This window comes from Saimiri boliviensis, chromosome 9 (genome assembly GCF_048565385.1).
Source record: "Saimiri boliviensis isolate mSaiBol1 chromosome 9, mSaiBol1.pri, whole genome shotgun sequence".
NCBI lineage: Eukaryota > Metazoa > Chordata > Mammalia > Primates > Cebidae > Saimiri > Saimiri boliviensis.
In genome coordinates this window covers 97,646,229-97,661,526 of record NC_133457.1, presented here as the reverse complement: position 1 = coordinate 97,661,526, position 15,298 = coordinate 97,646,229, and the positions used below count along the sequence as shown (strand labels likewise).

The 15,298-nt window shown below is 50.0% G+C and overlaps 1 protein-coding gene across 2 annotated transcripts in view; it reads left to right on the top strand.

Moving 5' to 3' along the window:
- Positions 1–15,298, top strand: part of SNTA1 (syntrophin alpha 1) — a 34,470-nt gene that overhangs the window by 15,308 nt on the left and 3,864 nt on the right. For both annotated transcript variants that reach the window (XM_074406410.1, XM_039479459.2), the window contains exons 3-5: positions 9,701–9,905; positions 14,145–14,352; positions 14,501–14,631. In XM_074406410.1, the coding sequence (XP_074262511.1) occupies positions 9,701–9,905; positions 14,145–14,352; positions 14,501–14,631 (544 nt within the window). The remainder of the gene's footprint in view (positions 1–9,700; positions 9,906–14,144; positions 14,353–14,500; positions 14,632–15,298) is intronic.

Here is a 15,298-nt window from a genome sequence, read left to right as displayed (position 1 = left end):
ACTGAGTTCAGGTGATCTGCCCATCATTGACCTCCCAAAGTGCTGGAATTACAGGTGTAAGCCACTGTGCCTGGCTGGCCTAATTTTTTTTTTTTTTGAGACAGAGTTTCGCTCTTGTTGCCCAGGCTGGAGTGCAATGGCGTGATCTCGGCTCACCGCAACCTCCGCCTCCTGGGTTCAGGCAATTCTCCTGCCTCAGCCTCCTGAGTAGCTGGGATTACAGGCACGCACCATCATGCCCAGCTAATTTTTTTTTTTATTTTTAGTAGAGACGGGGTTTCACCATGTTGACCAGGATGGTCTCGATCTCTCGACCTCGTGATCCACCCGCCTCAGCCTCCCAAAGTGCTGGGATTACAGGCTTGAGCCACCACGCCCGGCCTCAAGCATTCTCTTGCCTCAGCTTCCCAAGTAGCTGGGATTACAGTACAGGCCTGCACCACCCTGCCTGGCTAATTTTGTATTTTTAGTAGAGATGGGACTACAGGTGCACAGCACCATACCCAGCTAAATTTTTGTACTTTTTATGGAGATGGGATTTTGCCACGTTGCCCAGGCTGGTCTTGAACTACTGAGCTTAGGTGATCTGTCCACCATCGGCCTCCCAAAGTGCTGGGATTACAGGTGTGAGCTGCTGCGCCTGGCCGGCCTCACTCTTTTTAATGGTTATATAATGTCCCATTATTGGGCTGGAGAACCACACACCTGTAGTCCTAGCTACTCCTGAGGCTGAGGTGGAAGGATTGTTTGAGGCCAGGACTTTGAGGCTGGAGTGCATTATGATGCACCTGTGAACAGCCACTGCAGACTAGGCAACATAGCAAGACTCCATGTTTACAAATTTAAATAAAAATCCCATGGATTCATTCATTCATGTGACACAAATTTACTGAGCCCCTGCTCTGTGCCAGGACTTGATGTAGACACCAGGGATATAGCCGTCAACAAGCCTGAGTGGTGTCTGCCAGCCGTGGAGCTCACATTTTGTTTTTAGCAGCCCTGCTCATGAATATTTAAGCTGTCCCTAGCCTCTTGCAGCGGAGACAATAGTGCTATGAGCCTTCTGTGCACCTGTGAGCATTTATCTGAAGGGTGGTTCCTGGAAGGGGTGCTGTTGGGTCAAAGGTTCCCATGCTTTTGCAATCTTATATAAGTTGTAACCCAGGTACGACTCAAGGGTGTGGTGACATTTTATCCTCCAAAATGTGGCAACCCCTGGGCTCTGCTGGTCATCCCTGTTACAGGGCCTGCCAGAGTCTAGGAACTATTTATAGTTCATCCTTGCGACCAGCAAGACCTTAAAGGTCATCCCTTCCAGAGCCTGTTGTAATCCAAGTCCTCTTCACCCATCCTGGGTGGATGGGTGGGCAGCTGGAACTTGAATCCTCATATTCAAGTCGAGGGCTGGCATATCGGTACCCACTATATAGGCAAAGAAACTGAGGCTCAGAGGGACCTCACCTTTTGCAAGTGATAGCGCAGGGGCTGGATTCAAATCCTCGTCTGTCACCACGTTACGTGCCCATCCCTTTATACTGTCACGCTAGGAATAGCAGCACTTATTGATTTATTTATTTTTAAATTGGCTTTTTTTTTTTTTTTTGAGATGGAGTTTCACTCTTGTTGCCCAGGATGGAGTGCAATGGCGTGATCTTAGCTCGCCACAACCTCTGCCTCCTGGGTTCAAGTAATTCTCCTGCCTCAGCCTCCCGAGTAGCTGGGATTACAGGCATGCATCCCAGCTACTCATGCCTGGCTACTTTTGTATTTTTAGTAGACACGGGGTTTCACCATGTTGGCCAGGATGGTCTCAATCCCTTGACCTCATGATCCACCTGCCTCGGCCTCCCAAAGTGCTGGGATTACAGGCATAGGCCACCATGCCCAGCCCCCAGGCTGGTTTTGAACTCCTAGGCTCAAGTGATTCTCCCACCTAAGGCTTCCAGAGTCCTGGGATTACAGTGTGAGCCACAGTGCCTGGGCCAAATTTCTTTTACTGCTTACCTGGTATAGGTCAGCTACTATTCTTGATGGCGAAGATACCCTAGTGAGCAGGAAAACAAGGCAGTCCCTGCTTCCAGGGAACTGACCTTCTGGTTAGGGGAGAAAGGCCATGGGCTAGTAAACAAATGGTTCTATCATCTAATTTCAAGCAGGGGTAAGTAAATGACCACCGACTGAACACACAAGTACAGCTTGGAGGACAGGCTTCCCTCCAGGACATGAGGCTAGGACATTCAGTCACAAACATTTATTAACAACTGGGATAAGTACTGGAGATCCTGTTGCCCAAACAGATGTGTGTATTCCCTTCTCTCAGCAATGCACATGTGACCCCCAGGCCCCCAACTTGTACTGGGCCAGGTGAGTGATCCTGCCCTGTTTCTATTCCAGGGAAGAAAGGATCTGAGGGAAGCCAGGATCTATTCCTGGCTCTTTGGGGCCAGAGCCAGATCCTGGCTTCCCTCCTTGCCAGAGCTGGAGGTCCCTGGAAATTGAGGCCTCTGTTTGTAGGTGCCTCAGCTTCTCTGGGAAGGAAGGGCCCATGTGTCACTGCTTATCAGGTTCCCAGGCCAGGGGCTTGGCTGGGAAGGGGTGGGGGCACTGGCTGGGCCTATCTTTGGAGTCTCGAGAATGCTGGCCACAGGGCTGTGGTCATGCCCTCAGCTCTCTAGGCCACTGCCTTTGGCAGCCCCACCCTGCCTTGTCGGGTGACTCAGGCAGAAATTAGAGAGGGGAGGAGGCCTCAGAGTTGGGCTATTTATGGCCACGCTCTGGGGCCCCCAGGACCCACCCCCCACTCTGGGACAGGCCACTTGGTTTGTGCAATGCAAGCCCTGATTCCGGCACCAGCTGGTATGCTGTCCATTTATAGCATGTTCCTGCGGGAAAGGAGGAGACCCAGGTCTGGGATGGCTGGGTGAGCAGGGGATCTGGCAGCTTCTCTGGCTTCAAAGTTGACAAATGTTCATTGCTGAGCACATAGCCTATGAGATCTCTGCTGGATTCTGGGGACACAGAGAAGAGTCAGACCAGGTCCCTGCCCTCAAAGTGCTCTCAGCCTAGTTGGGGACACAGACCCCACACAGACAATCACAGGGGAGTGAGGTGTAGGGGACTGCAGAGGTGATGGGTGTGATGGATCCAGACTGGGAATCTCGGAAGGCTTTCTAGAGGAGATGACCTGTGAGCTGCGCCTGGATATCCGGGCTATGGCACCTCTCCTCTCCTGCTAAATGAGCCTGTCCTGCCCTGGCATTCATTTTTCCATTCACAGAACACTGATTCTAGGTTCGTTTATTTGTTCGAAACAGAGTCTTGCTCTGTCATCCAGGATGGAGTGCAGTGGTGTGATCATGGCTGACTATGGCCTCAACCTTCCAGGCTCAAGTAGGCCTCCCACGTTAGCCTCCCACCTCACCCTCCCAAGTAGCTGGGACTACAGATGCACACCATCATGCCCAGCTAGTTTTTTGTATTTTTGGCAGAGACAGGGTTTTGCCATGTTTCTCAGGCTGGTCTCAAACTCCTAAGCTCAAGTGATCTGCCCACCTTGGCCTCCCCACATGCTGCGATTACAGGCGTGAGCCACTGCCTGGCCAACTCCGGGTTTGAAGAGCAAGCCCAGTTTCATTTCATTTCTCCTCTTTTCTTTTCCCTTGCTTTCTTGTCCTTCTTGCCTTCCTCTTCCTCCCCTCCCTCCCTCCCCCGCTTTCTTTCTTTCTTTTCTTTCTTTCTTTTTTTTTTTTTTTTTTGAGACGGAGTTTCGCTCTTGTTACCCAGGCTGGAGTGCAATGGCGCGATCTCGGCTCACCGCAACCTCCGCCTCCTGGGTTCAGGCAATTCTCCTGCCTCAGCCTCCTGAGTAGCTGGGATTACAGGCACACGCCACCACACCCAGCTAATTTTTTGTATTTTTAGTAGAGACGGGGTTTCACCTTGTTGACCAGGATGGTCTCGATCTCTCGACCTTGTGATCCACCTGCCTCGGCCTCCCAAAGTGCTGGGATTACAGGCTTGAGCCACCGCGCCCGACCTCTTTCTTTTCTTTCTTTCTTTCCTTTTCTTTCTCTTTCTTTCTTTCTTTCCTTTCCTTTCCTTCCTTTCTTTTTCTTTTTCTTTCTCTCCTTCTTTCCTTTCTTTCTCCTTCCTTTCTTCCTTCTCTCGCTCTCTTTCTCTTTTTTTGATGGAGTCTCACTCTATCTCCCAGGCTGGAGTGCAATGGCACAATATCAGCTCACTACAATCTCTACCTCCTGGATTCAACTGCTTCTCCTGCCTCAGTCTTCTGAGTAGCTGGGATTATAGGCACATGCTACCACATCTGGCTAACTTTGGTATTTTTAGTAGAGACAGGGTTTCACTATGCTGGCCAGGATGGTCTCGATCTCCTGACCTTGTGATCCATCCGCCTTGGCCTCCCAAAGTGCTGGGTATAAAGGTGTGAGCCACTGCGCCTGGCCATTTCTTTTTCTTTCTTTTTTTTTTTTTTTGAGACGGAGTTTCACTCTTGTTACCCAGGCTGGAGTGCAATGGTGCGATCTCGGCTCACCGCAACCTCCGCCTCCTGGGTTCAAGCAATTCTCCTGCCTCAGCCTCCTGAGTAGCTGGGATTACAGGCACGCGCCACCATGCCCAGCTAATTTTTTGTATTTTTAGTAGAGACGGGGTTTCACCATGTTGACCAGGATGGTCTCGATCTATTGACCTTGTGATCCACCCACCTCGGCTTCCCAAAGTGCTGGGATTACAGGCTTGAGCCACCGCGCCCGGCCTGCGCCTGGCCATTTCTTTTAGGAGTTCCCAGTTTTGTGGAGGAGATACCCACAACACATAGAATCAGAGACCTAGGAAGTATGGGCAAGAAAGGCTGATGAGTGAGAAATATCTATTCATTGAGACCTTAATACTCACCACATGCCTTACATTTTATTTAATCCTGACATCTCTTGTAGCCTTTCTTTCTTTTTTTTTTTTTTTTGAGACAGGATCTCACTCTGTAGCCCAGGCTGGAGTTCAGTGGTGTAATCTTGGCTCACTGCAACCTCTGCTTCCTGGGCTCAAGCAGTCCTCCTACCTCAGCTTCCTGAGTAGCTGGGACTACAAGTGCACACTACCGTGCCTGGCTAATTTTTTGTATTTTTGGTAGAGACAAGGTTTTGCTATGTTGCCCAGGCTGGTCTTAAACTCCTTAGATCAAGCAGTCTACCCACCTTAGCCTCCCAAAGTGCTGGGATTACAGGCGTGAGCCACCATTGTAGTTATAATCTTTTATTTTTGTTTTTTTTAATTATTTTTTTGAGATGGAGTTCAGCTCTTGTTGCCCAGGCTGGAGTGCAGTGGCATGATCTCGGCTTACTGTAGCCTGTACCTCCCAGGTTCAAGCGATTCTCCTGCTTCAGCCTCCTGAGTAGCTGGGATTACAGGTACCCACCACCATGCCCGGCTAATTTTTTGATTTTTAGTAGAACATGGTTTCGCCATGTTGGCCAGGCTGGTCTCAAATGCATGATCTCAGGTGATCTGCCCGCCTCAGCCTCCCAAAGTGTTGAGATTACAGGGGTAAGCCACTGTGCCTGGCCTATTCATCTTTTATTGACTAGCAGTTTGAGGCCCAGAGAGGTGAATGACCTTGTCCATGGTTACATAGGTAGACAGTGCTGGAGCTGGAATTCAAATCCAAGAGCATCTGACTCCAGAGAGAATTGCATTTCCTTCCTTCCTTCCTTCCTTCCTTCCTTCCTTCCTTCCTTCCTTCCTTCCTTCCTTCTTTCCTTCCTTCCTCCCTCCCTCCCTCCCTCCCTCCCTTTCTTTCTTCCTTCCCTCTCTTTTTCTCTTTCACTTTTTTGACAGGGTATCACTCTGTTACCCAGAGTGGAGTGCAGTGGCACAATCATGGCTTGATGCAACCTCTGCCTCCTGGGCTCAAATGATCCTCCTGTCTCAGCCTCCTGAGGAGATGGAATCACAGGTGCACATCACCACGCCTGACATGCATTACCACGCCTGGCTAATTTTTTAAAAAAATTTTACTTTCGGCCGGGCGCGGTGGCTCACGCCTGTAATCCCAGCACTTTGGGAGGCCGAGGCGGGTGGATTGCGAGGTCGAGAGATCGAGACCATCCTGGTCAACATGGTGAAACCCCGTCTCTACTAAAAATACAAAAAAGTAGCTGGGCATGGTGGTGCATGCCTGTAATCCCAGCTACTCAGGAGGCTGAGGCAGGAGAATTGCCTGAACCCAGGAGGCGGAGGTTTCGGTAAGCCGAGATCGCGCCATTGCACTCCAGCCTGGGTAACAAGAGCGAAACTCCGTCTCAAAAAAAAAAAAAAAAAAAAAAAAAAATTTACTTTCTTTATTTTTTTTGAGACAGAGTCTTGCTCTGTTCCCCAGGCTGGAGTGCAGTGGCGTGATCTGGGCTCACTGCAACCTCCGCCTCCCAGGTCCAAGCAATTCTCCTGCCTCAGCCTCCCAAATAGCTGGAACTACAGGTGGCTGCCACCACACCCAGTTAATTTTTTTCTGTATTTTTAGTAGTCAGGGTTTCGCCATGTTGGCCAGTCTGGTCTCCAATTCCTGAGCTCAAGCGATCCACCCACCCTGGCCTCCGAAAGTGCATGTGCTACTGTGCCAGGCCGGGAACTACATTTTCGATGTGGAAGTTTGGAAGCTCATACAGCCTCTGAGTAGTTAGTGTGATTGGACTAGCGGTTGAAATTAGTGATATGGCAAGAAGTGAAGCCAGAGAGGAGGACAGGACCTGGGGGCAGGGCCTGCGTCCTAGAGCACGTTGAAGTTAGGTGAAAGGTACAGGGGAGCCACAGCAGGGATTTGAGCAGGGGAGGGACGTAGCATGGAAATGCAGCAGTTGCACATTGGGGGCTGTGTTTGTCAGGATGCTTTTGACCGCAAGTAACAGGAACCCAATTCAAAGAGGTTTAAACATTGAAGAATATGTGTTATCCTCCAGAATATCATGAGGCAGCATGAATCCAGGGAACATTAATTTAGGGGCTCATGGTATCATTGAAAACTCAGGTCTTTCCACCTTTCTGCTTCACCATCCTCAATGTGTGGACTCCAACCTTTGTGGTCAAAAAGTAGGCCAGGTGCAGTGGCTCACATCTGCAATCCCAGCACTTTGGGAGGCCAAGGCGGGCGGGGCACCTGGGGTCAGGAGTTTGAGACCAGCCTGGCCAATATGGTGAAACCCTGTCTTTACTAAAAATACAAAAATTAGCTGGGAGTGGTGGCACACACCTGTAATCCCAGCTACTTGAGAGGCTGAGGCAAAATAATTGCTTGGGAGGCAGAGGTTGTAGTGAACTGATATTGCACCATTACACTCCAGCCTGGGTGACAGAGTGAGAGATTCTGTCTCCAAAAAAAAAAAAAAAAAGGGCCGGGCAGTGGTGGCTCAAGCCTGTAATCCCAGCACTTTGGGAGGCCGAGGTGGGTGGATCACAAGGTCGAGAGATCGAGACCATCCTGGTCAACATGGTGAAACCCCATCTCCACTAAAAATACAAAAAACTAGCTGGGCATGGTGGCGCGTGCCTGTAATCCCAGCTACTTAGGAGGCTGAGGCAGGAGAATTGCTTGAACCCAGGAGGCGGAGGTTGCGGTGAGCCGAGATCGCGCCATTGCACTCCAGCCTGGGTAACAAGAGCGAAACTCCGTCTCAAAAAAAAAAAAAAAAAATGGCTGTAGTTATGCTAGGACCACGTTCCCTCCCAGCAATTTTGAAAGGCTAAAGGAGGAGAAAAGGAAGGCAGTGTGCTTTTCCTCACATCTCATTGGCCAGAATTGTATTATTTGCCCCTTTCCAAACCAATCACAAGCAAGAAGGATGGAATGAGTATGATTAGATTTGACCAATCAAGATTCTCCCTCTAGGCTGGGGAGAAGCTGAGCCTCTAGGGCTCAGGGTTCTCTTAGCAAAGGAAAAAGAAGGGAGATGGTTTTTGGCTGTCAAGTAGGCTGTGACATGTCCCACTTCTGCTGCCCTTTGAGACATAATCCAATAGTCCTGGGGTAAGTCATTGTTGCAGTGATAATAAGTCATTTGAATCCTATAGTTCCCAAAAGTCAGACCTGGGCTTGCTTCTCCCAGAAAAACCTGGGCCTGCTTTCTTTCAACATGCTTCTTTCCCAACCCCAATAGGGTTTGGAACTCCCTCTCTCTTTGGCCTGTTTGCTTTGAATCCTATCTGATTTTTAAAAATCTGAGCCTCAGAGACATCTCCTTCGACAGAAATAGCTTCTTATCTGGTTCTTCCAGGGAGGTAAGCCAAGAACTACTTCCTAACTCCTTCCTGGGCTGTCCACTCACAGACAGGGCACGCTGGCTGGGCTTTGACTGCAGACGTCAGATAGCTAGCGAGCCAGATGGCCTTGGGAGCAGGTGTGGTTGAGAGCAGAGGAAGAGAGGCTGCCTGAGGGCTAGGAGGCATCAGGCACCCCTAGAGGGTATATCCTTGTTGGGAGAAGAGAGACCAGGTCTTGGGAAAGTCTTTTTTTTTTTTTCCTTTTTTTATGTAGTCAGAGTCCCACTTTATCTTCCTGGCTGGAATGCAGTGGCACGATCTTGGCTCATTGCAACCCCTGCTTCCCAGGTTCAAGTGATTCTCATGCCTCAGCCTCTTGAGTAGCTGGGATTACAGGCATGCTCCATCCCACCCAGCTAACTTCTGTATTTCTAGTAGAGACAGGGTTTCACCATGTTGGTCAGGCTGATCTTTAACTCCTGACCAAGTGATCCACACTGCCTTGGCCTCCCAAAGTGCTGCAATTACAGGTGTGAGCCACCGCACCTGGCCTGGGAAAGTCTTTTAATCAACTTCATGTTTATGCTGTCTAGGAGTTCAAGACCAGCAACATGGCGAGACCCTGTCTCTACAAAAAATTAAAAAAATTAGCTGTGTTGGTGCATACATAGTAGGTACTCAAAAAATAGTTTGATTGCCGGCTACTTGGGGAGCTGAGGTGGGAGGATTGCTTGATCTGGGAGATTGAGGTTGTAGTGAGCTGTGATCAAACCATGACACTCTAGTCTGGGTGACAGAGAGAGATTGTCTCAAAAACAAAACAAAACAAAACAAAAAACTTAGTCACATGGCCACACCTCATTGCAAAGGAGGCTGGGAAATATAGTCTTTCTTCCTGGTGGCTGTGTGTCTATCAGCCACGGGGAAAGTGAGAGAAGGGATATAGGTGGGCATCCAGTATTCCTGCTCCACTTTAACCTAGAAGAATTTGTTAATATCACTATTGAACTCTTGCTTACTAAGAATGTAACAGTGACACTGGACCTAAATTAAACTTTTTTTTTTTTTTGAGACGGAGTCTTGCTCTGTTGCACAGGCTGGAGTGTAGTGGTATGATCTCGGTTCACTGCAATCTCCGCCTCCCAGGTTCAAGCGATTCTCCTGCCTTAGCCTTCCAAGTAGCTGGGACTACAGGTGTGTGCCATGAAGCCCAGCTAATTTTTTGTATTTTCAGTAGAGATGTGGTTTCACTGTGTTAGCCAGGATGGTCTCAATCTCCTGACCTCGTGATCTGCCCACCTCGGCCTCCCAAAGTGCTGGGATTACAGGCTTGAGCCTGGCTTAAATTAAACTCTTAATAAATTAGGGACCATTGTGATATGTGCTGGGAGCCCATGTCACAGTGGTGACTGCTGATGTCTCTCCCGATCAGTTAAGTATATGAAGGATGTCTCACCGTATTTCAAGAACTCCGCTGGTGGGACCTCGGTCGGCTGGGACTCACCTCCTGCCTCACCCCTTCAGCGGCAGCCTTCCTCTCCTGGCCCCAGACCCCGGAACCTCAGCGAGGCCAAACACTTGTCTTTGAAGATGGCATATGTCTCAAAGAGGTGCACCCCCACTGACCCGGAACCCAGGTAAGGCTGGGGTGGTGGGCATCTCAGGCAGACAGATGCCCTGGTGTCAGGTGGTGGGACCAACAGAAAGACACCTCTATGTTGTACGAACGACCAGCACAATGCCAGGACATAGTAGGTACTTAAAAAATAGTTTGATTGGGAGCATGAGTGAAGCTATGGAGATGATGGTGTGTTTTGCTTCTCATTTCTTCCCCTGGGCAGCTCACATCTGGGGAAGAACTTGGTCTGAGGAAGAACCCTGGGTTCCAGTCCTGGTTCTCTTTGAACGAGTCCCTTTTCCTCAGTGACCTTTAGATTCTCCATTGTGAGATAAGGGCGTTGGGCTCACTGATCCTCTCAAGTCTCTTTCCGCTCTGCTAGAGCTCTGAGATGTCTGGTAACCTTTGTATCAGGGCCATGGAAAGTTACCATCCTTTCACATCTTAGCAGCCTTTAACAGTTCATTGATAATACTGATACCACCTAACATTTACTGAGTGTTTACTGTGTACCCAGCACTGTGTTGAGTGCTTATGTGTAGTACCACGTAGCTCTCACAGAGGCCCAGTGGGCAAAGTCCTATGATTTCACCTTTATTTTATTTTATTTTATTACTATTTTTGAGCTGGAGTATCGCTCTGTTGCCCAGGCTGGAGTACAGGGGTGCAATGATCTTGGCTCACTGCAATCTCTGCCTCCCGGGTTCAAGTGATTCTCCTGCCTCAGCTTCCCAAGTAGTTGGGACTACAGGCACCTGCCACCATATCTGGCTAACTTTTTTTTTTTTTTTGAGAGGGAGTCTCACTCTGTCACCCAGGCTGGAATGCAGTGGTGCAATCTCAGCTCACTGCAACCTCTGCCTCCTGTGTTCAAGTGATTTTCATGCCTCAGCCTCCTGAGTAGTTGGGATTACAGGCACATACCACCATGCTTGGCTAATTTTTGTATTTTTGGTAGAGATGGGGTTTCGCCCGCCGAGTGCGGTGACTCATGCCTGTAGTCCCAGCACTTTGGGAGGCTGAGGTAGGTGGATCACCTGAGGTCAGGAGTGTGAGACCAGCCTGGCCAACATGGTGAAACCCTGTCTCTACTAAAAATGTAAAAATTAGCTGGGTGTGGTGGCAAGTGCCTGTAATCCCAGCTACTCTGGAGGCTGAGGCAGGAGAATTGCTTGAACCTGGGAGGCAGAGGTTGCGGTGAGCCGAGATCGCGCCATTGCACTGCAGCCTGGGGGACAAGAGCAAAACTCCGTCTCAAAAAAAAAAAAAAAAAAAGAGAGAGAGAGAGATGGAGTTTCACCATGTTGGCTAGGCTGGTTTCGAATTCCTGACCTCAGGTGATCCACCCACCTTGGCTTCCCAAAGTGCTGGGATTACAGGCATGAGCCATTGCCAGGCCTAACTTTTGTATTTTTTGTAGAGATGAGGTTTCACCATGTTGGCCGGGCTGGTCTCACACTTCTGACCTCAGGTGATTTGCATGCCTCAGCCTCCCAAAGTGCTGGGATTACAGGTGTGAGCCACCACACCTGGCTTACCTCCATTTTACAGATGAGGACAGAGAGGGGAAGTAACCTGCTTGAGATCACACAACCAGAAAGGGTGGCACTTGCTTTGTTCCTGGTAGTCCTCCCTGCTTTGGAAGCTGCAAGGTGCCCGAGTGGTGGTGGTGGCTGAATGAAGCATGTTTGGTCAGGTGGGATATGCAGCGTTGAAGGTGCTGTGTAAGTGGCATATGCATTACAAGCTTGGGCTGTGGCTCCTAGTGACAGCGGAGGTTCAGTGCCAAGCAAATGCCCAATATTGGTTGGGAGGGCTGATTAATGTCCAGCATCCAAATTTCTTGGTTTCACTTGATGCCACACCCCTTACCTACCCCATGAGGCAAGAGCTGGTGATTCACAGGTGACCTGCAGGTGCTCTACAGAAGGGCCTTTTTGTTTGTTTGTTTTGTTTTTGAGATGGAGTCTTGCTCTGTTGCCCAGCTGGAGTGCAGTGGTACAATCTTGGCTCACTGCAGCCCCCTCTTCTCTGGTTCAAGTGATTCTTCTGCCTCAGCCTTCTGAGTAGCTGGGATTACAGGTGCCTGCCAACATGCCTCGCTAATTTTGTGTTTTTAATAGAGATGGGGTTTCACCATGTTGGCCAAGCAGGTCTTGAACTCCTGACCTCAGGCGGTCTGCCCACCTTGGCCTCCCAAAGTGCTGGGATTACAGGTGTGAGCCACCGCTTGTATTTTTAATAGACTAATTTTTGTATTTTTAGTAGAGATGGGGTTTCACCACATTGGCCAGGCTGATATCAAACTCCTGACCTCAAGTCCACTTACCTTGGCCTCCCAAAGTGTTGGGATTACAGACGTGAGCTACCATGCCTGGCCTCAAGCCTCTTTAGTTTAGTTTTGTTGTTGTTGATTTGTTTTTCTGTTTTTTAAGATAAGGTCTTGCACTGTTATCCAGGCTGGAGTTCAGCGGCACCCTTAGAGCTCACTGCGGCCTCAAGCTCCTGGGCTCAAGTGATTCTCCTGCCTCAGCCTCTAAGTAGCTGGGACTACAGGCATGTGTCACCATTCCTGGCTAATTAAAAACATTTTTTAGCTGGGCGCGGTGGCTCAAGCCTGTAATCCCAGCACATTGGGAGGCCGAGGCGGGTGGATCACGAGGTCAAGAGATCGAGACCATCCAGGTCAACATGGTGAAACCCCGTCTCTACTAAAATACAAAAAATTAGCTGGGCATGGTGGCGCGTGCCTATAATCCCAGCTACTCAGGAGGCTGAGGCAGGAGAATTGCCTGAACCCAGGAGGCGGAGGTTGCGGTGGGCCGAGATCGCGCCATTGCACTCCAGCCTGGGTAACAAGAGCGAAACTCCGTCTCAAAAAAAAAAAAAAAAAAAGAAATTTTTTTTTCTTTTGTAGAGATGAGATTCTCCTTTGTTGCCCAGGCTGGTCTTGAACTCCTGGGCTCAAGCCATCCTCCTGCCTCAGCCTTCTGAAGTTCTGGGATTACAGGTGTGAGCCACCATGCCCAGCCTAGTTTTCTTCTTCTTCTCCTTCTTCTTTTTTTTTTCCTGCTCTTATTTGTGAATTAGTTTGGTTCTATGCAACCAGGAGAACCTAGGAGCTGCCCCAGAAGAGAATCTTCCTTAGAAACCAGGAGAAAGGGGCAAGATTAGGAATGGTCACACAGTCATAATTTAGGTCCCATCATACCATCATGTATGTTTGAGTGTATGTGTGTATTTGTGTGTATATGAATATGAGTAGGCCAGGCATGGTGGCTCATGCCTGTATTCCCAGCACTTTGGGAGGCCAAGGCAGGCTAGTCATATGAGGTCAGGAATTCGTGACCAGTCTGGCCAACATGGTGAAACCCGGTCTCTACTAAAAATTAAAAAATTAAGGCCAGGTGCAGTGGCTCACCCTTGTAATCTCAGCACTTTGGGAGGCTGAGGTGGGTGGATCATGAGGTCTGGAGATGGAGACCATCCTGGCCAACATGGTGAAACCCCATGTCTACTAAAAATACAAAAATTAATTAGCTGGGCATGGTGGTGGGTGCCTGTAATCCCAGCTACTTGGGAGGCTGAGGCAGGAGAATTGCTTGAACCTGGGAGGCTGAGGTTGCAGTGAGCTGAGATCGCGCCACTGCCCTCCAGCCTGAGTGACAAAGCGAGATTCTGTCTCAGAAAAAACCAAAAAACAAAAATTAGCTGGGTGTGGTGGCATGCACCACCTGTAATCCCAGCTATTCGGGAGGCTGAGGCAGGAGAATGGCTTGAACCCAGGAGGCAGAGACTGCAGTGTGCCGAGATCGTGCCACTGCATTCCAGCCTGGCGACAGAGTGAGAGTCCATCTAAAAAAAAAAAATTAGCCCAGCACGGTGACACATACCTGTAATCCCAGCTACTTGGGAGGCTGAGGCACAAGAATAGCTTGAACCCAGGAAGTGGAGATTGCAGTGAGCCAAGGTCCGGCCATTGCAGTCCAGCCTGTGTGACAGAGTGAGACTCCATTTCAAAAACAAAAATCCCACAAAATACATGAATATGTGTGTGTATGTCATACTCTCCTGTCCCTAGGCCCCACGAGGCCCAGCAACTGTGGCTGAAGCCCCACAGTGAGCGTCACTCCTGATTCTCTCACAGACATCCCCTGTGGTTTCTCCTGGTTTGGTGGTGGGTGGGGTTTCTTGGGCCAGGGTTGGGCAGCTGCAGCCTAGTGGTCAGGTCCTTGCCTCCACCCATTTTTGCCTGTAGGTATCTGGAGATCTGCTCGGCAGATGGCCAAGACATCCTCTTCCTGAGGGCCAAGGATGAGGCTAGTGCGAGGTCGTGGGCGAGTGCCATCCAAGCCCAGGTCAACGTGCTGACGCCACGGGTCAAGGATGAGCTGCAGGCACTGCTGGCGGCCACCAGCACAGCTGGGAGCCAGGACATCAAGCAGATAGGCTGGCTGACTGAGCAGGTGCCTGCTGGGCCTGGGACCTATCCTTCCCTCTCTTCCCCTCCCTTGGAGCTGGCCCTGTTCCCAGTGCCCCTGGCCACCTTGCCCCGCCCTGGCCCTCTGCCCTCTCTCCCCTAACCCATCCTCACTGCTGCTTTGTCCCCTGCAGCTGCCCAGTGGTGGCGCAGCCCCCACCTTGGCCTTGCTGACTGAAAAGGAGCTGCTCCTCTACTCTTCTCTCCCTGAGACCCGCGAGGCCCTGAGCCGGCCAGCCCGTACTGCCCCACTCATCGCCACCAGGTACCCACAGGCAGGGACAGTATGTCTCCCCAGAGCTTGCCAGGAGATGCTCCAGCAGGGCCCCAGAAGCTGGGAACTCCAGTCCTGTCCTTCCCTCAGCTATTCCCCAGGTGACCTAAAGCAAGTCTTTGCCCTATCTGGGCCTCAGTTTCCTCATTTATAAAATGGGCACTTGGAACAAAAGGATATAAGGTCCCTACCAACTGCTCTTTCATTGACACTTATGCCTTGTGCTGTATGGTTCAGATGACACAGAGCTGATCCCAACAGTTTCTACCTTCAGAGAGAACTTTGTCTCATTGGGGAGACAGACCCAGGAACAGCCATTATAGTGCAGGGTTTGTAGGAGTCACTTACCTCTGTAGGGGTAGCTGAGGAAGGCTTCAGGGAGGAGGTGACATTTGAGCTGGACTTTGATGGATGAGTAGAAATTTTCTGTTTAAGAAAGGGTGAAAGAGCATCCCATGCAGAGAGAACATCATGGTCAAAGATACAGAAGCATGAAGGGCTAAGGCATGTTCACGGAGCTATGAGTTCCTTGTAATCAGAATTCACGCAGGAAATGGACAGAAGGGACTTGGCAGGGGCTGCTCTTGCAGAGCGTCTGTTGCCTGATGAAGGAATGTTGGCTTCATCTTAAAAGTTTGGGAGTGTTGAAGGGTTTAAG